We start from the raw sequence: 27,250 nt of genomic DNA on the forward strand, positions 1-27,250 counted from the left end.
TCATGATCCCAGGGTCCTGGGATCGAGCCCCGTGTCAGGCCCTCTGCTCAGCAGGGAGCCTGCTTCCCCCACCTCTCTCTCTGCCTGCCTCTCTGCCTACTTGTGATCTCTGTCAAATAAATAAATAAAATCTTTAAAAAAAAAAACTTAAAATGGTTAATTTTGTGTTATAGGAAATTCACCTCAATAAAAGAAATTTTTTAAGAAGGAACTGGTAGCCTGATACAATGGTAAGCCCAAGAGAAACAGAATGCACTCTAAATGTAGGCTCTAAGAATATCTTTTGCTCCTTTATCAACTTTGTTGGCCCAGTAGCAACTGGGCTACTGGGAATCTTATGGGATTCCCTAAAGAACAATATACTCTCTACAAAAACGCTGTTTCTATCTTAGCAGACACTGTAGTATTTTCAGGTGAAATATTATGTGTTAAGAATAAATTCTCCCAAGCAGGGAGATGAGTGAAAAATAAATCTGGAGAGATATCCAGACACTGGAGTTGCCACATCGAATACAGTCATCCTTTTCTCAGTCAGTTAGGTGTCACCCTTCAGCTCAGGTCATGATCCCAGGGTCCTGGGATCGAGCCCTGCACTGGGCTCCCTGCTCTGTGGGGGGCCTGCTTCTCCCTCTTCCTCTCCCTGCTGCTCTGCCTACTTGTACTCCTTCTCTCTCTGTCAAATAAGTACATCTTTTTTAAAAATATAAATATACTCATAAATCTCCCTTTTTAAAAAAACTGAAGTGAAATTCACTTAATACACAGTTAACCATTCTAAAGTGTACAATTTAGTGATGTTTACTGTATTTACAATATTGTGCAACCATCAGCCCTTCTTAGTTTCCAAACTTTTTTTCATCCCATAAAAACACTTCATAATCATTAAATAATCACTCTTCATTCCCAATCACTCACCCCCTGGTAACCTCTAATTTGCTTTTTGCCTCTTTGGATTTGCCTATCCCAGATATAGTATATAAAAGGAATCATACAATATATGACTGCTGTGTCTGGCTTTTTTCACTTAGCATGTATTCAAAGCTCATTCAAATTTTACCACGTACTAGTACTTCATTCCTTTTTATGGCTGAATTATATTCCACTTTATGTATATAACATAAGTTGTTTATTCATTCATCCCTTAATGGCCATTTGGGTTGTTTCCATCTTACGGCTATTATGAATAATGCTGCTATAAACATTCATGTACAAGTTTCTGTGTTACCATGTTTTCAGTTCTTTTGGGTATAAACCTAAGAGTGGAACTGCTGGGTCATATAGTAATTCTAATGCTTAATCTTTTGAGGAACCACCAAACTGTTTGCCACAACAGCTGAATCGTTTTACATTCTTAGCAGCACTGTAGAAGGGTTCCTATTTCTCTCCACCTTTGCCATCATTTACCATTTTTCTTTTAAAATTTTATTATAGCCACCCTAGTGGGTATGAAATAGTATTTCATTGTATTTTGATTTGCATTTCCCTGTTGACCTATGATGTTGAATATCTTCTCACGTCCTTGCTGGACACCCTCTCTGGAGAAACTGCTATACAATTTCTTTGTCCATTTCCTATTTTTTTTATTGTTGAGTTATATGAATTCTTTAAATATCCTGATACTAGTCCCATGTCAGATCATGAATCCCTTTTGAAGGTAAACAGGTCTCAAGTTTCATTATATTCACCCTGCAAATGAAGACAAGAAAAAGAGTCGAGAATCTTCTCCCCCCAACAAGAGCAAAGCAGGAATTCTATCTCTGAATTGTAAGTTCTGATCCCATAATCTGATTCTTGGGCTAATAAACCACCCCAAAGGCAGAGAAATATGTCTATCAAACACAGATAGCTTACATTCTGTTCTTGGCTTGCCTAAGACTGCCTAATTTTTGCCTCGGCAATGGGAGTTAATAGATTATTCATTTTCTAAGTGTTAATGGAGCTTGAGCTATTTTTATATCTGATGAAGAGTTTTGTGATTCTACACATCAACCCAAATTGCCTCATTTAATGAAAGTGATTTTAAGGAACAATCAGCTTTAAATGTGTCAAGGAAGGCTAAGCGTAATGTTTATCACCCCAGCTGCTCTAACCCACGGTAGAACCTGTCACTTTAGAAAGGCATGCAAAGTGTTAAAAAGTCCCCAAATGTTTCCAATATGCACAACTCCATCCCAAACTACAGTTGAGAATTGCTCCCCTACTAATAAGAGCTAATATTTTTTTAACCCTTATTCTGTTCCAGGCATCTCCTATGCACTTTACATAGAAAACTGCCTATGAAGAGAGATATTATCCCCATTTTACAGATGAGGAAACTGAGGCACAGAGAAATAAAATCACTTTCCCAAACTAACACTGCTAGTAAAGGGATGAAGCCAAAATTCAAACCCAAGCAGTCAGGCCACAGAGCCTACACTTTTGATCAATATATATTGCCTCACTTGTAACAGCCACCTAGAGGAGGATAGAACAAATGCGATCATCACCCAGAGGCAAGTCTTTACACATTTCAATAAAGCTCACACAGAGAATAAAGGAAATCTCATAATTCTCTGAAAGTGATATTTGCCTTTCCTCAATGTGACACCATAAAAGCATGATCTATAAAAGAAAAAAAAAGGATGAATTAAACTTTATCAAAATTTAAAACTTTCACTTCAAAAGACCCCATTAAGAAAATGAAAAGACAAGCCACAGAGAAAAATACTTGGGAGAAAAATATTTACAAATCACCTATCTGGGGACGCCTGGGTGGCTCAGTGGGTTAAAGCCTCTGCCTTCGGCTCGGGTCATGATCTCAGGGTCCTGGGATCGAGCCTGGCATCGGGCTCTCTGCTCAGCAGGGAGCCTGCTTCCCTTCCTCTCTCTCTGCCTGCCTCTCTGCCTACTTGTGATCTCTGTCAAATGAATAAATAAAACCTTTTAAAAATAATAATAAAATAAAATTGAATTAAAATTAAAACAAAACAAAAACAACAAATCATTTATCTAATATAAATATATAAAAATTCTTAAAATTCCACAATAAAAAGATATGTAATTCCATTTAAAAATGACCAAAGAAACTGAATAGATATTTCACCAAAGAAGATATACTAATGACTAAGAAACATGTGAAAAGATGCTAATATCATTAGTCATCAAGGAAATGCACATCAAAACCAAAATGAGATATTGCTTCACGCCCCATCAGAATGACTATAATCAAAAAGACAGACAATAAGGACCTGGGGAAACTGAACTGCTCACACATTGCTGGGGTAAAAGGCCATGATATAAACAATGCATTCTACACTGGTTCAGAAAGAAAGAAGAGAGGAAGAATGATAAAACAGAGTAAAATACTAACAATAGGTAAATATGAGTAAAGGATGCTATCCTTAGTCTTACAACTTTTCCATGAGTTTAAAATTATTAGCATCCTAAAAAAAAAAAAAAAAAATTATTAGCATCCTATTGTTGCTGTAACAAATTACCACAAATTTCATGGTTTAAAACAACACAGATTTACTGTCTTACTACCTAGCAAAAGAAAGCTCTTTTCCTTCCTTACCTTATTCTTTGAGAGCCTCTCACTTCAGTCAACCTGAGTTCACTTGCCAAGAAAACACTGAATACTGGGAAACAAAACACAGAGAACACAAAGGAGCAGGAAAAAGAACAGATGGGATAACTTAAGGCCACACAAACTGAATTCTTTTGGAGACCCTTGAGTCATAAGCCTTCAGTCTTTATCTGTATTGGAAGTTATATAACTTACATGTGATCCTACTGGACAGTCTTTTAATAAATGGAGAAACACCCTGAATTTTAGCAATGCCATCTATGAAGAAAGCCTTTTCTCTTACTGAATTATCTAAATTTACTGTGGAACCAAACAATCTTCAAGACAATGACATAAATCTCTAGAACCACTACTGTTCTTTGCTCAGAATATATCATATTCCCACCTACAAGCCTCTTGACTGAAATGAAGAAAGACCAACAGCAATTTCTTTACTCCAGGGGTTTTAATTACACTGGGCCCGGCTCCAAGTTCACCATTACTCAGAGCTACAACTATTTTACTCCATTAGGTTGGACAACCAGACTGGCGCCTGAAAATTCTGATGGTGGTGACTTTCCACCCAACAAGTAACAAAATTCCCTATAGGTCAGTTTTGTCTAGATGATAAAAAAAAGAAAAGTGTTTCTTTATGGCTAAGTCACGTCTAAGGTGTTTCTGTATTTGTTAAATAAGGTCTCATCCAAGGAGAAAATGATGCACCAGCTACCTCTCCAGAAAGCTTGTGAGAGGGCTTAAGCTGTGTTCAGAGTTCCAAGTTGCATCCTAACTCAGCAGTCCCAGGTGCAAAACCTTACCCCTGTCATTCAAACGGCAGCTCTGTGATCTACCACTAGCAATCACCACGGTCTCACAGGCCCTTCATTGATTGTACTTTTAATCCACCATTTGGGCTCCACTGGGGCAGAACTGCTGGCTATCAGCATGAACAATTAACAAGCAATAGCGAAATCTAAAAATGTCAAGCTTGGGGGAAAAGCCAGGAGAGGGAAGTATGGATTAGCCCACCATGGCGCATTCATTCATTCTCTCTGCTTCCTTAAAGCCCCAGGTAGAACTCAATCATTCTCTCCACACAGATGGGACAGAACGCAGGTGCACTCACCGGAGCTGTCAGCTAGCAGAAGGGTAGCCTCTGTGCCATTACATAAGAGTTTTAAGAACACCTAGGAATCTAACCCAGACCTGTACCACTCAGAAGCACTCTGACTTGACAGTACATGCTGAGAGCCAGAGACAAAACAAAACAAACCAAAACTTCCTCGGATTATATTCACAGTTATCATCTTCTAGGAGCTCCAGGCATAACAAAGGTTTGTGATTTAGCTATAAAAAGCCTTTAAACCTGGAATACAGAGTCTAGGGTTTTAATTTCAACTCTGTTACAAACCAGCTGTGATTAGGCAAGCCATTTCGCTTCTCTGGACCTGGTTTCCTCCTCTGTGACATAAGGGAGATGGTCTAGTTTATCTCTAAGTCAAAGGTCCTATAAATTTTTTTACATGCTCCCACAAATCCCGTAATTAAGTACGAAACAGATGTTTGTGAGGGATCTACCAATTCACTTCCTGATCTTCCAAGCAAAGAAAGAGAGGAAATAAACTTGAGAGACTTCCCTATGTTCATTATATTTTCTTTCCTTTTTTATGGCCAAATCCCATGAAATCACTTCTGGGCAAGTGACATAAATCTCATTCACACAGGAAAGCTATTCAAACAAGGCAGACTGGTCAAAAGAGCATTTGGCTCTGCAACCAGACAGGCCTATATTCAAATTCTAATTCTGCCACCTATCAGCAGGGTGACCTGAAATGAGTTACTCAATTGTTCAGAAACTCCAACTTCATTATCTATAAAAAGGACAACATTTCCCTCTTGGAGTTGTTCTGAGGATTAAAAGAGACATATGTGATGCCTCTGGTACATACCAGTATGGAATAAATATAGGCTTCCCCTGCTTCCTGCTTCTTATGTGACCATGTACCACTCTAAGCAAATACCATCCTTCCCTGCCTTTGTAAAGCTCCATCAAGAGCTAAATTAGGCTCTGCTGAGTCATTTCTATTATTCCTTAAGAATGTTCACAAAAGTGAAGTTTGAATCTCTATATGTTATTAATAAAATATCTTAAGTTGAATAAGCTTCAGAAAACAGAGTTTGGATGCTTCTGGCTTACAAATTCTATACAGACATAATTACAGCAGAGTGCAAGTTCTTAAAAACAAAGGACGAACATTTAAACATAAGATTTTACAGGGACTAGAAAAAAAGAATGCACTGTCTAAATAGCCTTACCCATGAAAAAGAAGCAAAGAGTATCTCCCCTTCACACAGCAATGCATCCCTCTTATCTTTGATGAGAACAGGGAAGAGTTAAACCTACTTTTCTAAAAGCTTCAGTATTCCTCTGTAAGTTAGTTGTAAGCACTAATTAACAATCCATCTACCAACCGACACTTATTCCAAAAGATAGACACTGATCACTCAAACATCAGTAATGGGTTAACAGTACACCACCTCCTCAAGCCAGACCCTTAGCTTCTTCTGGATACCCTGCTTTCCCTCATCTCCCTACTGTCATCTTTGTTGTTACTACAGAAACAGCTAACACGTATACAGTACTATCTACGTGCCATCCTCTGCACATAGCTTAAATATCTTAATTTATTAACTCACTTACTCTTCATTTCAACAGTAAAGATGAGTACTATTATTATCCCCATCTTAGAGAAGACCTCTGAAATATTTCTGCAGTACATCCCCTTCTGAATAATACACCACAGATTTATCCTTTTTTTCCTTGAGATTTTATTTATTTATTTGAGAGAAAGAGAGAGAGTGCACAAGAGCAGGGGGAGGGAGAACAGATTCCCTGATAAGCAGGGAGCCCGATACAGGGCTCAATCCCAGGATGCTGGGATCGTGACCTGAGCTAAAGGCAGCCGATTAACCCACTGAGCCACCCAGGTATTCCTAGTCTTTCTTTTCTTTCCTTTTTTTTTTTTTAAGATTTTATTTATTTATTTGGCAGACAGAGATCACAAGTAGGCAGAGAAGCAGGCAGAGAGAGAGAGGAGGAAGCAGCCTCCTTGCAGAGCAGAGAGCCCGATCTGGGGCTCGATCCCAGGACCCTGGCATCATGACCTGAGCCGAAAGCAGAGGCTTTAACACACTGAGCCACCCAGGCGCCCCATCCTAGTCTTTATTTTCAATAGACTCTATCTATCTCTAACTGGTATCTGCCTCTGGTACCCGACTCCTTAACTCTCAATCCATTCTCCACGCTGCCTTCAGAATTATTTTTCCACAATGTGAGTTAACCACATGAGTCCCTAATTAAATTCTTTAGTAATTCTTGACTATAAGATACACTCAAAATTCTTAACCCATACAAGATCTTTTACCACCTGGATTCCATTCACCTTGCCACTCTCTTCCCTATGCTACCCACTTTGTAGATTCCAATCTTAACCTCCGCACTCTCCCCTGAACACAGCAGACTAGAACATTGCCATACCTTGCAAGCACCATTTCCCCCATGTAGAATGCTCATCCCCAATTTGCAAACTTGCCACAAGTTTTTGTTCTTCCATTAAGACTCTGCTCAAGTGTCACCTCCCTTATATAAGCCTTTTCCAGCCACTGGAGAACCTCTTCTGTGAGTACCCACTGCAGTCCCCTCTAATGGCACCTATCTCACACTACCATAACTGTATCTGTAAGAACACTATTCCCCGCCCCCCGTCCCGACATGCGTAAGAGTAGAGCCCACTGTTAGTACATAATACAGAGCCTGGCAAATGGAAGACATTTAATAAATAGTGAATGAATGAATAAAACATAAATATTTGTTAATAACAGTTTCCATCCAAATGGTGCAATATAAGAATCTTGTAAACACTTCTTACTTTCCTAACCAATAGCAGGACTCAGGAATTTACAACTTTTCTTACAACCAAGGACAACTATTCCATCTCCATCCTAAATTAGTTCATAAGATAATTAGAAATCCCACAACTCCCTTTATATACCAAGAATCCTAAATTATACACGAAAGCTTTTACATATAAATTTTCTTCTTCAGTGAATACTACTAAATGGAAAAATAATCCCAATCGAGGGGGAAAACCTAGATCCATTAGTCATTTCTGCCCCGTGTCAGCCTACAATGTGAGCAGAATTATGTAGTTTCTGGAGCTATAACCTATTCAGATTCTCCAGGCAGCCTGAGAAATCCCCTGTTGCCACAAGCCCTCAGAATGCTCCACCAAACACCGTTTTGAATTACTGTTTTTCATTACTGATGTGCTTTCTACTGGACCCTGCTGTGAGATAAAATGGAATTATAGCAGCATTACCAGCTATAGAATGACTGAGAGATATACAGGGTTTTAATATACTTCTTGAACTCACAGGCACTAAGACATCTTTGAATCTTAATGTAAAAGAGGAAAGAGTGAAAAAGTAAGGCGCAGTTTATCTGCAGATCACACAGATGAAAAATACCTTGCAAATGTCTGTGGGCAGCTAAATCCTACATTAAATACTCGGGCTTAGAGAGCTGAAGCACAGGGATGATAGTGATAATGTCTGGAGTGAAATAACATTTCTTATAAACTGATCAGCACAAAGGAAGATGATTTCAGAAAACGCTCTTCTAAAAGGTAAATTCACAGTTTCCTTGGAGAGTCAAGGGTGAGGTCAAGGACAAGCATGCTACCAAATAAAGAGAGAAAAGAAGCCAACTATTTTAAAATAATAAAAGAAAAGTTCAAGGAAGGGTGAGGGAAAGATAGGCCATGACCTGGAAGTAGAAAGGTCATCTGCTGTATCAAAAATCTGACCTTCACAACAATGCTTAATAATGAAAATTAGGGGTGAAAGGGAAAAGAGATGAGTCGATAATCATGTTGGAGATTTCAACAGTCCCCTCTCTGTAATTAACAGGATAGAAAATGAATAAGGATATAGAAGACATAAAGATCACTAACAACTAGATGCTATACGTAATGTTTATAGAACAATCAACCCCAAAACATCAGAATACACATCTTTCTCAAATGTACACGTAACATTTACCAAGACAGACTATATTCTAGAACAGAAAACAGACATAAATGCATTCAAAAGAATAGAATCAGATTATGTTATCTCATCAAGAGAATTAAATTAGAAATCAGTAACAAAAAGGTATCTGGAAAATCTGCAAATGTAGAAAAGTAAGCAACACGCTTCTAAGTAACAGAAGGTCAAGTAATGCTTACAATTGTATGTTAATTTATAATTATCTCAAAGTAAAAGTTTAACTAAAATACTAAAAAAACCCACATTTACTTTGAACTAAATGAAAATGGAAGAACACATTATCAAATTTGAGGAGATACAGCTAGAGTAATGTATAGAGGGAAATTAACATCTTTAAGTGCTTATACTAGAAAAGAAAAAAGTCTTCTATTAACGATTTTTAAGTTTCTAAATTAAGAAACGAAAAAAATAGCAAATTAAACCAAAAGCTATGCATAAGTTCAATAAAAAGGATAAAATTAGAAACTGATGAAATAGGAAATGGATAATCAACAGATGAATGGATAAAGAAGATATGGTACACGCACACACACACAATGGAATACTATGCAGCCATCAAAAGAAATGAAATCTTGCCATTTGCGATGATGTGAATGGAACTAGAGGGTATTATGCTTAGCAAAATAAGTCAATCAGAGAAAGACAACTATCATATGATCTCCCTGATAGGAGGAAGTGGAGATGCAATGTGGGGGAGTTGGGGGGTAGGAAAAGAACAAATGAAACAAGATGGTATCAGGAGGGAGACACACCATAAGAGACTCTTAATCTCACAAAACAAACTGAGGGTTGCCGGGGGGAGGGGGGCAGGGAGAGGGTGGTGGGATTATGGACACTGGGGAGAGTATGTGCTATGGTGAGTGCTGTGAAGTGTGTAAACCTGGCGATTCACAGACCTGTACCTGTACCCCTAATAATACATTATATGTTAATAAAAAATTTTTTTAAAATTTAAAAACAAAAAAAAAAAGAAAATGGATAAATGGGGCACCTGGGTGGCTCAGTGGGTTAAGCCTCTGCCTTTGGCTCAAGTCATGATCTCAAGGTCCTGGGATCGAGCCCCTGGGATCAGGCTCTCTAGTCAACAGGGAGCCTGCTTCCCACTCTCTCTCTCTGCCTGCCTCTCTGCCTACTTGTGATCTCTGTCGGTCAAATAAATAAATAAAATCTTAAAAAAAAAAAAAGAAAATGGATAAACAACAGAGAAAGATCAGTAGAACCAAAAGCTGTTTTATTTTTTCAAGGACCAATACAGTTGACAGACCTCTAGCCAGACAAATCAGAAACAAAAGAGAGATGACATAAATTCCTAATATCAGCTTTAAAGAGGGACTATTACTACAGAGATTATAGACATTAAAAGGATAATAAAATATTATGAGCATCTTTATTCCAATAAAGTTAAAAAACAAGATGAAATTGACAAATCCCTTGAAAGACACAAACTGACAAAGCACACTCAAGAAGAAGTACAGAACATGACTAGTCCTAATCAGACGAAAGAAACTGAATTCATAATTTAAAACCATCTCAGAGGAGCGCCTGGGTGGCTCAGTCGGTTAAGTGTCTGCCTTCGGCTCATGGCATGATCCCAGGGTCCTGGGTTGGAGCCGGATATGGGGCTCTCTGCTCAGCTGGGAGCCTCCTTCTCCCTCTCCCTCTCCCTCTGCCTCTCCCCTCTGCTCATGCTCTCTCTCTCTCAAATAAATAAAATCTTTAAATAAATAAATAAAACCGTTTCAGAAAACTCCAGATTTAAGTAGCATCATTGGGGAATCCTATTCAACATTTAAGGAGGAAATAATACCTGCACAAACCTATACAAACTCAGAAAATAAAGAAGGGAATGCTCCCTGCTGATTTTAGTCATCTGGCTTTGAATCACACAGTCAGTTTACACTGACATCAAAACCAGATGAAGACATCACAAAAGAATAAATAGAACACTCCTCATGAACATAGATATAAAACTCCTTAAAAAGTTCTAGTAAATCAAATCTAGCAATACATCAAAGTGGTAATACATCAAAACCAGATATGGTGGAGCACCTGGTGGAGCATGAGACTCTTGATCTCAGGGTTTTAAGCCTGAACTTCACACTGGGTGTATAGAGATTATTTAAAAATAAAATCTTTAAAAAAATAAAATAAAAGATCTGTTAAGGAGCAAGACTGGTTTAACATTAAAAAGCCAATTAATGTAAGCATATTTACACAATGAAAAAATATAAATCTCAAAAAAAAAAAAAAAATCTCATCATATTGAAAAAGCAATTGACAAAGTTTAACATCCAGGCCTGACTTTTTTTTTTTTTAATTCTCAGCAAACTAGGAACAGAATGGAATTTCCTCAACCACATAAAAGACATCCATGAAAAACCACAGCTTACACTAAACTTAATAATAAAAAACTGACTACTTTCCCCCATGATCAAGAACAAGGAAAGAGGGCACCTGAGAGGCTCAGTGAGTTAAACCTCTGCCTTTGGCTCAGGTCATTGTCTCAGGGTCCTGAGATTGAGCCCTGAGCCCCGGAATGGGCTCTCTGCTCAGCAGGGAGCGTGCTTCCCCCTTCTCTCTGCTTGCCTACCTACTTGTGATCTCTCTCTGTCAAATAAATAAAAAAAATCTAAAAAAAAAAAGAACAAAGGAAAAATGTCCCCTCTCACCTTTTCTATTCAGCACAATACTAGAGGTCCTATCCAATGTAGTAAGTCAAGAAAAAGAAATACTAGGCACATAGAAGAAGTAAAACTATCTTTATTCATAGATGATATGATTAGATACATAGAAAATTCTAAGGAGGGGTGCCTGGGTGGCTCAGTAGATTAAGTGTCTGCCTTTGGCTAAGATCATGATCTCAGGATCCTGGGATCGAGCCCCATTTTGGGCTCTCTGCTCAGCAAGGAGTATGCTTCTCCCCCACTTCTCTCTCTCTCTCTCTCTCTCAAATATAAATAAATAAATAAATCTAAAAAGAAAAAAAAAAGAAAATTCTAAGGATACAACAAGATAATTTGTTATGGGCTGAACTGTGTCCCCCTAAAATTCATATGTTGAAGTCCTGACTCCCAGTAACTCAGAATGTGACTATAATTGTACACAGGGCCTTGAAAGAGCTTAAGTAAGGTAAAATGAGGTCATACAGTTGGGCCCTAATCCAGTATGATGACTGTCCATATGAAAAGAGGAAGGGCACTTGATAAAAAGAGGAGGGGCACTTGGGTTGCTCAGTCATTAAGCATCTGCCTTTGGCTCAGGTCATGATCCCAGAGCCCTGGGATCGAGTTCCGCCTCAGGCTCCCTGCTCCGCAGGGAATATGCTACTCCCTCTGACCTGCCCCCACTCATGCTCTCTCTCTCAAATAAATAAATAAAATCTTTAAAAATAATAATAATAACGTAAATAAAAGATACATTTATAAAAAAAGAAACCAGGGCGCCTGGGTGGCTCAGTGGGTTAAGCCTCTGCCTTCGGCTCAGGTCATGATCTCAGGGTCTGGGATCAGGGCCCGCATCGGGCTCTCTGCTCGGTGAGGAGCCTGTTTCCCCCTCTCTCTCTGCCTGCCTCTCTGCCTCTCTCTCTCTCTCAAATAAATAAATAAAATCTTAAAAAAAAAAAAAAAAAGATAAAAAAAGAAACCATTTACAAAAGCATCACAAAACATGAAAAACTGGGACACCTGGGTGGCTCAGTGGGTTAAGCCTCTACCTTAGGCTCAGGTCATGATCCCAGGGTGCTGGGATGAGTCCCGCATCAGGCTCCTTGCTCAGCGGGGAGCCTGCCTCTCCCTCTGAGAAATAAAAAAAAAAGAAAAAGAAAAAGAAAAACTTAGGACAATTTTAATACAGTAGCATAAAATTAGAAAATGAAATTAAGGGGCACCTGGGTGGCTCAGTGGGCTAAGACTCTGCCTTCAGCTCAGGTCATGATCTCAGGGTCCTGGGATTGAGCCCCACATCGGGCTCTCTGCTCAGCGGGGAGCCTGCTTCCCCCTCTCCCTCTGCCTGCTGCTCTGCCTACTTGTGCCTCTCTCTGCCTGCTGCTCTGCCTACTTGTGATCTCTCTGTCAAATAAAATAAAATCTTTTTTTTTTTTTAATTTTATTTATTTATTTGACAGAGAGATCACAAGCAGGCAGAGAGGCAGGCAGAGAGAGAGGAGGAAGCAGGCTCCCCTAGAGAGCAGAGAGCCCGATGCGGGGCTCGATCCCAGGACTCCGAGATCATGACCTGAGCTGAAGGCAGCGGCCCAACCCACTGAGCCACCCAGGCGCCCCAAAATAAAATCTTAAAAAAAAACTAGAAAAAAAGAAAATGAAATTAAGATGCAGTTTCTTATTTATAATAGCATCAAAAGGGGCGCCTGGGTGGCTCAGTGGGCTAAGACTCTGCCTTCGGCTCAGGTCATGATCTCAGGGTCCTGGGATCGAGCCCCGCGTCGGGCTCTCTGCTCAGCACTGAGCCTGCTTCCTCCTCTCTCTGCCTGCCTCTCTGCCTACTTGTGATCTCTCTCTCTCTGTCAAATAAATAAAATCTTTAAAAAAAAAAATAATAGCATCAAAAAACAAAAATTAGAAATAAAATTTAACAAGATATATGTGAAACTATCCAATGAAAACCATAAAATATTACTAAGTGAAATTAACGATAACCTAAACAATAAATATATACCATGCTTATGGACTAGAAGGCTCAATACTGTTAAAATATTAATTGTCCCCAAATTGATCTATATATTCAACACAATTCGGATCAAAATCCCAACAGGCATTTTGTAGCATTAACAGATAATTCTAAAATTTATATGGAGGGGCACCTGAGTAGCACAGTCAGTTCAGAATCTAATTCTTTGTTTCAGCTCAGGTCATGATCTCAGGGTCCTGAGATCCAGCCCAGTGTTAGGCTCTGGGCTCAGTGTGGAGTCTGCTTAAGAATCTCTCTCCTTCTCCCTCTGCCCCTCCCCCTGCATGTGCAAACATGCTCTCTAATAAATAAATCTTTTAAAAGATAAATAAAATAAAATTTATATGGAAATTGAGGGTGCCTGGCTGAGTCAGTTGGTAGAGCATGAGACTCTTGATCTCGGGCTTTTGAGTTTGAGCCCCATGTTGGGGGTGCAAATAACTAAAAAAAAAATTAAAAAATAAATAAATGGATAAAAAATTTATATGGAAATCCAAAGATTGTAACTAGAGAAAACAATCTTGAAAAAGAACAAAATTGGACAAGGTACATGATCTAATTAGAAGACTTGTTATAAAGCTATAGTAAACTCAAAGACAAGAAGGTCATTTGATTTTCAACAAAGGTATCAAGGCCATCCAACAGGAAAAGGACAGTCTTTTCAACAAATGGTACTTGAACTAGACATCTACATGGGAAAAATGAACCTCAACCTTTACCTCTCACTACACACAATTTAACTTAAAATGAACTATTTACCTAAACATAAAAACCAGAACATAAAACAAAGTTTTACACTTTGTTGTTTATAGAAGAAAACTCTGACATCATAGCAAAGACAAGGATTTTGTTGTTGTTGTTGTTGTTTTTAAGATTTTATTTATTTGAGAGATAGACAGTGACAGGACACACAGGTGGGAAAGAGAGAGAGAAGGAGACTCCCCACTGAGCAGAGAGCCCGACATGGGGCTCTAATGCAGGACCCCAGGATCATGACCTAAGCCGAAGGCAGAGGTTTAACCGACTGAGTCACTAGGTGCCCTGGCAGGGATTTTTTTCTTTTTTTTTAAAGATTTTATTTATTTATTTGGCAGAGAGAGAAAGAGAGAGAGCACAAGCAGGCAGAGAGGCAGGCAGAGGGAGAAGCAGGCTCCCCGCTGAGCAAGAAGCCTGATGCAGAATTCGATACCAGGACCCTGGGAAGGCAGACGCTTAACCAACTGAGCCACACAGGTGTCCCTGAAAAGACAGAGATTTTTCAGAGGCAACATAAAAAGTATAGACCATAAAAGAAATTGGACTCCATCAAATTAAAAATTTCTGCTCCTCAAAAAACACCAATAAAATGAAAATATAAACCACAGATCGAGAAAAAAATAGACGTAAAACACGTATCTGATAAAGGACAAGCATCTACACTATATAAGCACTCTTATAATTCAATAGTAAGAAAACAAAAAACACTTGAAAATAGACCAAAGCATACACTCAAAAAGAGTTAAAATGGTAAATTTTATGTTATGTACACTTTACCACAATAAAATAAAAAGAGCGAAAAGCTAAAGCACCACCACCAACAAAAATGGGCAAAAGTTTGAAGACACGTCACAAAGGCAGATATAAAAATGGCTAATAAACATAAAAAGATATTCAGCAACATCAAGCATCAGGAAAATGTATATTAAAATCACAGCAAGACAACCTATGGAATGAGAGAAGGTATTTGCAAAAGATGTCTCTGATAAAGGGTTAGTATCCAAAACTATATAAAGAGGGGCACCTGGATGGCTCCATCTGTTAAGTGTTCCAACTCCAGATTTCTGCTCAGGTCATGATCTCGGGGTCATGGGATGGAGCCCCACGTCAGGCTCCACAGTCAGTGGGGAGTCTGCTTGAGATTCTCTGTTTTCCCCTCCCTCTTCTCCTCCTCCCTACCCCACAAATCTTTTTTTTAAAATTATATAAAGAATTTATATAACTCAACACCAAAAACCAAATAACCCCATTAAGAATGGGCAGAAAACATGAACAGACATTTCTCCAAAGAAGACATACAATTAGCCAACAGATACATGAAAAGATGCTCAACATCACTCATCATCAAGGAAATGCAAATCAACACCAGAATGACCAAAAACCCCTCACACCGGTCAGACTGGCTAAAATCAGAAACACAAGAAACAAGTGTTAGCAAGGATGTGGAGAAAAATGAGCCCTCCTGCATGGCAGTTGGGAATGCAAACTGGTTAAGCCACTGTGGAAAACAGAATGAAGGTTCGTCAAATAATAAAACAGAGCTACCATATGATCTAGTAATTCCAATACTGGGTATTTACCTAAAGAATACAAAAACACTAATTTGAAAAGATACATGCAACCCCTATGTTTACTGCAGTATTATTTATGAAAGCTGAAATATGAAAGCAGCCCCACTATCCTTCAGTAGATAAATGAAGAAGATGTGGTATGTATATACAATGGAATATTACTCAGCTCTAAAAAATGAAATTATGGCTTTTGCAATAACATGGGTGGATCTAGAGAATACAATGCTAACTGAAATAAGCCAGTCAGAGAAATACAAATATCATATGATTTCACTCATATGTGGAATTTAAGGAACAAAACAAAGGAAAAAAAGAGACAAATCAAAAAAACAGACTCTTACCAATAGAGAACAAATCAATAGTTATCAGAGGGGAAGTGGGTGGGAGGATGGATAAAATGTGTGAAGGGGATTAAGAATACACTTACTGTGATGAGCACTAAGCAACATATAGAATTGTTGAATTACTGTACTATACATCTGAAATTAATGTAACACTGTATGTTAACTATACTTGATTAAAAGAAAAAACAAAAAACAAACAAACAAAAAAAACCCACAGGTCCAAAACATGCCCACCAGAATGGCCAAAATCTAAAGACAGACACCACCAAATGCTGACAAGACTGGGTAGCAACCTGAACGCCCACACATTATTTGTGGTGGAAGAGGCACAATTTCTCATACTCTCAATTATACCCCTAAGTATTTGCCCAAGAGGAATAAAAATACTTAACACAAAGTCTTCTACACAAATGATCATAATAGCTTTGCTTATTACAGCCAAAGACTAGAAGCCACCCAAATGATCATCAACACTTGAATAGATGAACCAATTTTGGTATACACATGCAGAGGACTACTACTCCAGAATAAAAAGAAATGAACTACTGTAAACATGCCAACATGAATGACTCTCAAAACTATTATGGGACTGCAGAGAAGTACAAGGGAACATTTTTGGGTGACAGAAATGTTCCACATCTTGTTTTTAATGGCTGTTACAATGCTACTATATATATTTGTCAAAACTCATCATAACTGGGGCATTATATTGTATGTAAGTTATAACTCAAAAAAGTTGATTTTTAAAATAGAATAAAAAATTTAAAGCTTATATTCCTTTAATCCTCATAGTCCACTTCTAAGAATTTACCCCAAAATGTATACCAAAGAAATGATAATCCAAGGACATAAAGATGCACATACAAAAATTTTCATTACAGCATTATTTTTTTTAAGATTTTATTTATTTATTTGACAGAGAGAAAAATCACAAATAGGCAGAAAGGCAGGCAGAGAGAGAGGGGGAAGCAGGCTCCCTGCTGAGCAGAGAGCCCAATGAGGGGTTCGACCCCAGGACCCTGAGACCATGATCTGAGCCAAAGGCAGAGGCTTAACCCACTGAGCCACCCAAGTGCCCCTTATTACAGCATTATTAATAGAAGTAATTTCCTTTAATGGTCCATTAATAGAGGACTGATTAAATAAGTTAGGGTACTGAGACACCTGGGTGGTGCAGTTGGTTGAGCACCCAACTCTTGGATTTGGCTCAGGTGGTGATCTCAGGGTTATGAGACTGAGCTCTATGTCGGGCTCACGCTCAGTGTGGATCTGCCTGAGATTTTCTCACCCTCTTCCTCTGTCCCTCCCACTCATCCGTGTATATCTCTCCCTAAAAATTAATAAATAATTTTTTAAATGTTAGGGTACATTCATAGAATACTTTACAGCAATTTAAAATAGTAATTAGGGCACCTGGGTGGCTCAGTCGGTTGTCGGATCAATTCTTAGTTTTAGCTGGGGTTGCAATCTAAGGGTTGTGGGATAGAGCCCTGAGTCGGGATCTGCACTCAGTGCAGAATCTGCTTGAGATTCTTTCCCCCTCCCTCTCCCTCCTCTCTGCTCCTTCCCACTTCTCCTCCCCCAGCTTGCACTTGCTCGCTCTCAAATAAATAAATAAATAAAATCTTTAAAATAGTAATTATATGTATGTATGTGCAACATGTTAAATCAAAAAGTTGTTACAAAACACCATGTATGACAAACTTTATTTTAAATAAATGTATGTAACAAATACATATGTAAACTCTAAAAATCTATAAGCCAAATTTATAGCAACCGGTGTCATCCTTTTCCTATAAACAGGAGAATGTTGAGCCCATTCTTATTTTAGACATGAAGAAATGATCAGAGATATCAAATGAGCATCAGAGAAACCAAAACAAGACTGAATGCCACAGTCTATCATGAAACAACTCTTATCTCAATGAACAGGTATATGCCCTTCAAAGCTACTAGAAGTGGGTGAGGGGTGCGGCACCTAGCTGGCTCAGCTGGTAAAACATGCAACTCCTGACCATGAGGTTGTAAATTCGAGCCCCATGTTGGGTGCAGAGATTACCTAAAAATACAATCTTAAAAAAAAAAAAAAAAAAGGTACTAGAAGGGAACTCACCTACGTAGGGGTAATAAATGCAGAGTACTAGTGGAAAATGCCTAAAGGCTTTTATAGCCATCTCTGCCTGTTGTTCTAATATAAAAATGAAATTCACTCAAAATTTCTTCCATGGAATAGGCAGATAATGGTCTCTTAATACCTAATTACTCTTTTATGCTGTGCTTATTCCCCTGCTGTTAGGAGAATGTGATTTAAAAGCAGGAAGGAAGCAATGTCACTATGGAGTCTCTGAAAATAGGAAGGAAGTACTCTGGACTGATAAAGGTCAGCATGACATTCATAGTGAATGAGCCAATCTCATTCCAGCTGAGTTAAAGTAATCTTTCTCCAATATTTGTTCCCCATCAGCCCAAGTCAGGAGCAAAAGAAAGGTGAGAAAGTGTACACACACATACACACACACAGAAAAAAAGCTAACTTATTACAAGCTGCTTGTCACATGCCAAATATTTGTAACATTTCTAAAAATATATAACTACAGAGCTTCAATAAGCTGGTATTTACAAGGTAAAATAATTTCAAAACTTACCAGCACCCCAGCCCCAAATTTACCAGCCCATATTGAAACTTAAGTGTTCCTGATCTACTCCTACCCCACCCTCCACTGAAAATGAAATCATCTTGCTATGAAGTGCTAATAGAAAAAAAAATACTCTGATGGCTTACTATCTATCTCTCTATCTATCTATATGGCATTTGACTTACAGATGTACCTTAGTTCAAGCACAGAAATGCAAGTTAGTCACTTAAAAATGGGTTATATAATTCTATGCTGTCTACCCATACTTTCCAGTCTGAATCTACTCACCTTTGTAACCTCCTTTGAAAAAAAAATTTTTTTTAATTTGAGTAGAGTTGACACACAATGTTACATCAGTCTCAGGTGTACAACACAATGACTCAACTTCTTTATACCTTATGCCATGCTGTAGTCTCCTACTTAAATAATCATTTTTATCAATTCTCATTCCCGGCCCCACAAAAGTACTTGGATTCTAAAACTTCTATATCTGTGTATCTATATTTCACTATATTCTAACACTTAAGACCCAGCCTGAGGGGTACCTGGGTGGGTCCGCTGGTTAAGTATCTGACTCTTGATCTCTGCTCAGGTCTTGATCTCAGGATTCTGAGTTCAAGCCCCATGTTGGGCTCCACGCTGGGAGTGGTGCATACTAAAAATAAATAAATAAATAAAATCTGGAGAGGTTCACTTGCCCGAATCTACACAGACTGAGGAACCCACAATCATACCCAGGTTCATATGTTTCTGAGAACCAAAGATATTAACCACTATTCTATTTCATTCCGTATGTTTTTATCTCTCTCTTTATTACATGATTGAGAAAACACAGCATGGATGGACTTCCATATGCATAAAAATGAAAAGCTGCAGGCAGAGGAGGAGGGAGAAGCAGGCTCCCCACAGAACAAGGAGCCCGATGCGGGGCCCATTCCCAGGACCCTGGGATCATGACCTGAGCTGAAGGTAGCCGCTTAACGGACTGAGCCACCCAGGTGCCCCCTGAGTATTTACTTTAAAGAAGGGGAAATTATGGGGCACCTGGGTGGCTCAGTCTGTTAAGCGGCTGCCTTCAGCTCGGGTCCTGATTCCAAGGTCCTGGGATCAAGCCCCACATTGGGCTCCCTGCTCAGCAAGAAGCCTGTTTCTCCCTCTCCCACTCCCCCTGCTTGTGTTCCCTCTCTTGCTGTGTTTCTGTCAAATGAATAAATAAAATCTTTAAAAAAAAAAAAAAGAGGAAAATTATGTTCACATGAAAATATATACATAAATGTTTACACCAATTCTATTCATAACTGGCCCAAACTGGAAACAACCCAAATGTCCTCCATTAGGTGGATGCCCAAACGAACTGAGGTGCGTCAAAACAGTGCTACTACTCAGCAACAAAAAGGAATACACTACTGATAGACACAACAACTTGGCTGAATCTCAAAGGCATGATGCTGAATAAAAGAAGCCAATTTCAAAAGGTTACCTACTACACGATTCCATTCATAGGACATTCTCAGAAAGACAAAACTGTAGTCACCACGAAGAGATCAGTGATTGCCACGGTCTGGGGTGGGGTAGAGGTTACCATAGAGGGACAGCATGAGGCAGTCTTGTGGGGTGGTCAAACTATTCTCTATCCTACTGTAGTAGTTGCTTACAAAAATCTATACACATCCCATGGGGCACCGGGCTGGCTCAGTTGGTACAGCATGCAACTCTTGATCTCAGGGTTATGAGTTCAAGCCCACTTTATTTTTAAGATCACTTAAAAATAAAACATTAAAAAAAAACTAAACTCATCCCCAAAAAGTCCATTTTACTGCACGATAATTTTTAAGGTAAAATAAAAGATTCTTTAATTCTTCTGCAGATAACTGGTTAACTAAATAGGGGCTAAAAAAAGTTACAACCTTACCTCTTGTTATATATCAAAACACATTCCAAATAAACTAAAAAGTTAAATATAAATTATGAAGTAATACTGATCCTCTTAATATACATGAAGCTCTTACAAATAAATAAAAAAAAATGAACACTTTCACAGAAAAATGGGCCAAGACATGAAGAAACAAGAATTGAACTATGAAAAAGTCTTATCTCACCAATAATCAAATAAATGGACAATCAAAAAACGAGCTAATATTTTTTGGCAACTGCATTATAAAAACAAAACAAAATGAAAATAAAAAACCTTAAAAGAATAATAACACCAATACTGGCAAGGGTGGGAAAAGGAACCCCCCCCAAAAAACTATAGTCTGATATGTTAAGTGTTATAACATTTCCTAAAGGTAATTTGGAATATATATCAAAACCCTCAACTCACACACACATACTCTTTTTCCATTTCAGGAATTTACTAAGAAACTAAGCAGACTAGTGCAGAAAAATGTATGCAGAAGAGTCATAACATCATTACTTATAATAATGAAAAACAAATACTTTAAAAAGATAAAATTAATTATTCTTATATGATGTGGGAAGCAAAGGCAAAAGAAAAATTAAATTTCCTTACTTCTTACAGCCCATTGACAAATCCTTCAAACAGGCAGAGTGACATTCCCTTAGGAACTTGGCTGCCTGGATTTGATACTTAATAAGGGCAAAAGGCAATCTTAGCTTAACATTATCCCAACCCCCCAGGATCTTGTAAATCTACTTTAACACATAAAAATTCCTTTAGAGGGATGCCTGGGTGGCTCAGTCGGTTAAGCGGCTGCCTTCAGCTCAGGTCATGATCCCAGTGTCCTGGGATGGAGTCCCACATCAGGCTCCTTGCTCCGTGGGGAGCTTGCTTCTCCCTCTGCCTCTGCCTGCCACTCTGCCTGCCTGTACTCTCTCTGTCTCTCTGACAAATAAATAAAATCTTTAAAAAAAAAATTCCTTTATGGGGCGCCTGGGTGGCTCAGCGGGTTGGGCCACTGCCTTCGGCTCAGGTCATGGTCTCAGGGTCCTGGGATCGAGCCCCGCATCAGGCTCTCTGCTCAGCGGAGAGCCTGCTTCCTCCTCTCTCTCTGCCTGCCTCTCTGCCTGCTTGTGATCTCTCTCTGTCAAATAAATAAATAAAAAATCTTAAAAAAAAAAAAAAAATTCCTTTAGAAACTTCCTTTATCTCTATCCCCCAAGATATATGTTAGTAATCATCCCACAAGCTTATAGCCCACTGATATACTTCTAAAGGGTCTCATGACTAGGGTTTTTACTAGACAGTAATAAATGACCTTTTTCTAACAGCTACCCCTTGAGGTCCTAGAAACCTTGCTCCCAAAATTCCTTAGAAACTTATGCTATCCCTAACCCCCTCCCAACTTGAAAGTATATAATCAGCCTTTCCTCATGACTCCACTGCAGCTCTTTCTGCACATGGGCGCTGTCCCCGTGCTTTCATAAAACCACATTTTTGCGCCCACAATGTCTCAAGAATACTTTCTTGGCTGTTGACTCCAAACCCTATCACTTCAAACCACACACCACTATACATCCATATACTAGAATACTAAGTTGCCATTAAAAATCAAGTTATCTGAACTGTCACCGAAATAAGATTATGTTATTTTAGTCATCACTGCTGTAACTCCCTTCTGGTCTCCAAAGCAAAAGGAAAGATTTTTGTTCAATGACAAAACAATGATCATGGTATAATGCAAAATTTCAAAGAAAGCAGGATATAAAAGCATATATAAGCCAAACTCTATTTTTTTAAACATTTATGCATGTGCCACAATATTATTTCTCAGTGGTGAGATTAGGGGTGACTTTTTATTCATCTTTTCTTTATTTTCTAAAACTTTCTATGAAAAACATTTATTAAAAGAAGAAAAACAACAAAAATGTATGTTATGTTCATAAATGTTTTAAAATCAATCTCTTTAAATCTCCCAAAATTATCCCCAAGAGGAGTTTTCAAACTTGTTTTCTAGGGGGCACCTGGGTAGCTCAGCCGGTTAGGCATCTGACTTCAGCTCAGGATATGATCTCAGGCTCCTGGGATCAAACCCCACATCGGGCTCCCCACTCATCAGAGAATCTGATTCTCCCTCTCCCTCTCCCCCGCTTGTGCTCTCTCTCCCAAATAAATAAATCTTTAAAAAAACAAAACAAAACACCTTGTTTTATAATCTAGATTATCTGCTGTTATCCTGGTCACAAACAAATGACAATTCTATGTGCAAATTTCTTCTAATTCCTAACCCCAAATAAGCCATTACCGCCCAAGGCAGAAGATCTACAGATAAAGGCATCTCATGAACACTGCCACCTGCAAGGTGCAGAATAGTATGTATACTGAGATACTACTTGTATGTCTTGAAATTTTTAAAGAATATTTCCATAATGTATAGAGGCTTATGTGCCAATATGTCAATACTTTTTTTTTTCAGTTCAGAATCAGAAGAAAGCTACAGAAATGGTTACCTTTTTCGGTAGGAGAAGAAATATGTATCTTTCTACTGTTTGAATTATGAACCACCAGTTTTTGTACTTTTTCTTTACGTTTTAACTTCTTGTTTTGTTTGCTGCTTACCATGGAGCACTTCTCCAGTACTTCCTCCTGGAACTTTAGGAATCGCTCCTGAACCTCAACTTCATTGAGGAAAAAGGCAAGGAAATGAGTGAAGGGTTGCTTTCTTCTAAAAGTGAGCAAAAGAACATCAATCCGAGTTCGAGCTGAAATAACACCACTTCGATGCTGGCCAGTGATTACTGCAAGCAAAAAAAAGAAAAAAGAAAAAAAAAGGGAGGGATGTTTAACATGACCATCCAATGCCTGTAAGATGAGTGACCTTAATTCTGTCATCTCTGCAAAGCTCAAACAGTCCTGAATGTGTACATAATTTCTGAACACGGAACAGTACCAAGGGTAAGAAAATTACTGAAGAATTCAATCTAAGCAGAATAAAGTTTAAAAACAGAATATCCTTAGAGTGTCTGGGTGGCTTAGTCAATTATCCAACTCTTAGGGCGCCTGGGTGGCTCAGTCTGTTAAGCAGCTGCCTTTTATTCAGGTCATGATCCCAGAGTCCTGGGATCAAGCCCCGCATCGGGCTCCCTGCTCAGCAGGAGGTCTGCTTCTCCCTCTCCCACTCCCCCTGCTTGTGTTCCCTCTCTTGCTGTGTCTCTCTGTCAAATAAATAAAATCTTAAAAAAAAAAATTGTCCAACTCTTGATTTCAGTTCACATCATGATCTCAGAATTGTGAGATCAAGCCCCACATGTCGTTGGGTTCTTGCTGGAGGGGGAGCCTGCTGATTCTCTCTCTCCCTCTCCCTCTGCTCCTCCCCCCAACCTCTAAAAAACAAAACAAGCAAGAAAACCAGAATACCCTTAAGAACACCTCATGAAGTAGAAAAATGAGTTAAGGGGTGCCTAGGTGGCTCAGGCGTTAAGCGTCTGCCTTTAGCTCAGGTCATGATCCCAGAGTCCTGGGATCGAGCCCCACATCAGGCTCCCTGCTCGGCAGGAAGCCTGCTTCTCCCTCTCCCACTCCCCCTGCTTGTGTTCCCTCTCTCACTTTGTCTCTCTCTGTCGAATAAATAAATAAAAACCTTTAAATAAAAAAAATGAGTTAAAAACGCTATGTAGCTTCCTAGCAAACCCCCATACCTTGCGGGTGGGAATATAAAATGGTGCAGCAGCTATGGAAAAGTATGGCAGTTCCTTAAAAAGTTAAAAAGAGAACTACCTTATGACCAGGAATTCCACTCCTAGATAGAAATCCAAAAGAAGTAAAAGCAGGATTCAGGGGCGCCTGGTGGCTCAGTCAGTAGAGCATGTGACTCTTGATCTCAGGGTCATGAGTCTGAGCCCCACATTAGGGGCAGAGTTTACTTAAAGAAAAAAAAAAAGAATAGATTTTTAAAAACAACATGAGGGGCACCTGGGTGCCAGAGTGGGTTAAAGCCTCTGCCTTCGGCTCAGGTCATGATCTCAGGGTTCTGGGATTGAGTCCCACATCGGGCTCTCTGCTCAGCGGGGAGCCTGCTTCCCTTCCTCTCTCTCTGCCTGCCTCTCTGCCTACTTGTGATCTCTGTCAAATAAGTAAATGAAATCTTAAAAAAAAAAAAAATGAAATACAAAAAAAAAAATCCTGAAAAACTATTTAAAATATATATATATATAAAATACCAGGTGTTCAAAAAAACTTGCACACGATGTTCAGAGCAGCTCTTGTGAAAATACCAAAAGGTAGAAACAATGCAGGTGCCCCGTTGATAAATGGATAAACATAATGTCCTATCTCCATACAATGGAATATTACTTAGCACCCCCCAGAAAAAGAGAATGAAGTACAGACACGTGCAAAAATATTAATGAATCTTGAACACATTACACTAAGTGGAAGACAGCAGATACAAAATGCCACTATATGTTTCCATTTACAGAAAGTAGCCACAACAGGCAAATGGAGAGGGACAGAAAGCAGATTAGTGGTAGCCAAGGACTGGAGGTAGGGAGTGGGGAGTGACAGTTAAATGGGTATGAGGTATCCTCCCTTTTTGGAGGATAAAAATGTTCTGAAACCAGATAGTGGTGATGGTTACACAACACTGTAAATGTACCAAATGCCACTCAATTCAACATTTTAAAATGGTCCAAATGGGAGATCCCAGGCTAGCTCAGTTCGTACAGCATGTGACTCTTGACCTGGAGGTCATGAGTTTGAGCCCTACTGTTAGATACAGAGTTCGCGTAAAGTAAAAATTGTCAAAATAGTAAACGTTATGTTGTGTATATTCTGACCACACACCAAAAGAGTATGAACAGTACATCAGGGGCGCCTGGGTGGCTCAGTTGTTAAGCATCTGCCTTCAGCTCAGGTCATGATCCCAGGGTCCTGGGATCGAGCCCCACATCATGCTCCCTGCTCGGCAGGAAGCCTGCTTCTCCCTCTCCCCCTGCTTGTGTTCCCTCTCTCGCTGTGTCTCTCTCTGTCAGATAAATAAATCAAATCTTTAAAAAAGAAGAAGAAGAAATTCAAGTAACAATAACAAGTTAAGAGCAGAAAATGGAACTTTGTCATGTCAATTTTACCTCAATTTAAAAAAATACTATGGCAGCAATTATTAGAGATTCACTACAGTGAGAAACCAAAGAGACTATTATATATAATCTTCTCATATATATATGAAAACAGAAAATTAAAGTAAAATCCTTATCTATACATTATATGGATGGATACCAAATGTCCCTGTTTTGGTATTAATTTGGCCTTCTCTAATCTGGGCTATGTTTTTGTGTATAAATGAAAAGGGGGGGCAGCACAAAGCATAGCCCACTGTCTGCAAAGAAACAAAAGCATTTGGGGACTACACAATCTCAGTGTAAGCAGATATTAAATCTCAGGCTGTAGAACCAATAGGGCTTGGTTCAAAAGAACAACTAAGGAAAGGTGCAAAAGATATGAGCAATGAACAAAACTGGCATTTCAATAGACTATTTATTAAAACTGTTAAAGACAGACTTATAAATATGATATAAAATATTGAAATGTTAACTCTAATAGTAGCAAAATGGGTTCTGTGCTTTAAAGACCACAAAGTTTGTCCTTCCATGCAACTACAGAAGTTAAAGAAATAATTCCATTTACTTATCCTAATACTCTCCATTAAAGGATGTGAAATTTTCTATAAGAACAACCTTTCTATTCCTCAATAAGAATGAAAATATCATGGACATTGGGAAGGGTATGTGCTATGGTGAGTGCTGTGAAGTGTGTAAACCTGGCAATTCACAGACCTGTACCCTTGGGGCTAATAATATATTGTATGTTTATAAAAAAATTAAAAAATTTTTTAAAAAGAATGAAAATATCATACCTATTTTGCTACAAGGAAACAAGATAGACATTCCTAGGAAAAGTAGATTCTGAATGAAAGAATTAATGAATGAATGAACAAAAGCCTAAGAACCATTTGCCTAAGTCAAAAATCTATAGGAGTAATAGCCAAAAAATGTAAGTAGACATATGGTGTTTTTTTCATTATTATTATTATTTTTATAATTTTTTATTTTTTATTAACATATAATGTATTATTGGCCCCAGAGGTACAGGTCTGTGACATATGGTGTTTTCTAATGGCATCATTTATATTATCCGGCAGAATACTTGGAGAATCCAAGACTCAATGCTCAGTGAAGGGAAGTATCCATAACAGGTACTCAAATACTGTGCTAAAGAAATACTGATAAAGGGACGCCTGGGTGGCTCAGTGGGTTAAAGCCTCTGCCTTCAGCTCAGGTCATGATCTCAGGGCCTACTTCCTCCTCTCTCTCTCTCTGCCTGCCTCTGCCTACTTGTGATCTCTGTCTGTCAAATAAATAAATAAAATCTTAAAAAAAGAAAAAGAAAAAAGAAATACTGATAAAGGAGTGTTCGAAGGCAAACTGGGACAAAATTAAAGGAAAGTAAAAGTTATCTCTGCCGGGGCGCCTGGGTGGCTCAGTGGGTTGAAGCCTCTGCCTTCAGCTTGGGTCATGATCCCAGGGTCCTGGGATCGAGCCCCGCATCAGGCTCTCTGCTCAGCGGGGAGCCTGCTTCCTCCTCTCTCTCTGCCTGCTTCTCTGCCTACTTGTGATCTCTGTCAAATAAATAAATAAAATCTTTAAAAAAGA

At 38.8% G+C, this 27,250-nt stretch overlaps 1 protein-coding gene across 1 annotated transcript in view; it reads right to left on the minus strand.

Annotated features, from left to right (window-relative positions):
* The window catches only part of LOC111144905 (activating signal cointegrator 1 complex subunit 1), a 97,696-nt gene that overhangs the window by 59,269 nt on the left and 11,177 nt on the right, over window positions 1-27,250 (minus strand). The window contains exon 5 of the mRNA XM_022499501.1: window positions 23,163-23,341. Within this exon, the coding sequence (XP_022355209.1) occupies window positions 23,163-23,341 (179 nt within the window). The remainder of the gene's footprint in view (window positions 1-23,162; window positions 23,342-27,250) is intronic.

This window comes from Enhydra lutris, unplaced genomic scaffold (assembly GCF_002288905.1).
Source record: "Enhydra lutris kenyoni isolate GAN:26980312 unplaced genomic scaffold, ASM228890v2 scaffoldscaffold12, whole genome shotgun sequence".
In the NCBI taxonomy this organism is placed as follows: Eukaryota; Metazoa; Chordata; class Mammalia; order Carnivora; family Mustelidae; genus Enhydra; species Enhydra lutris.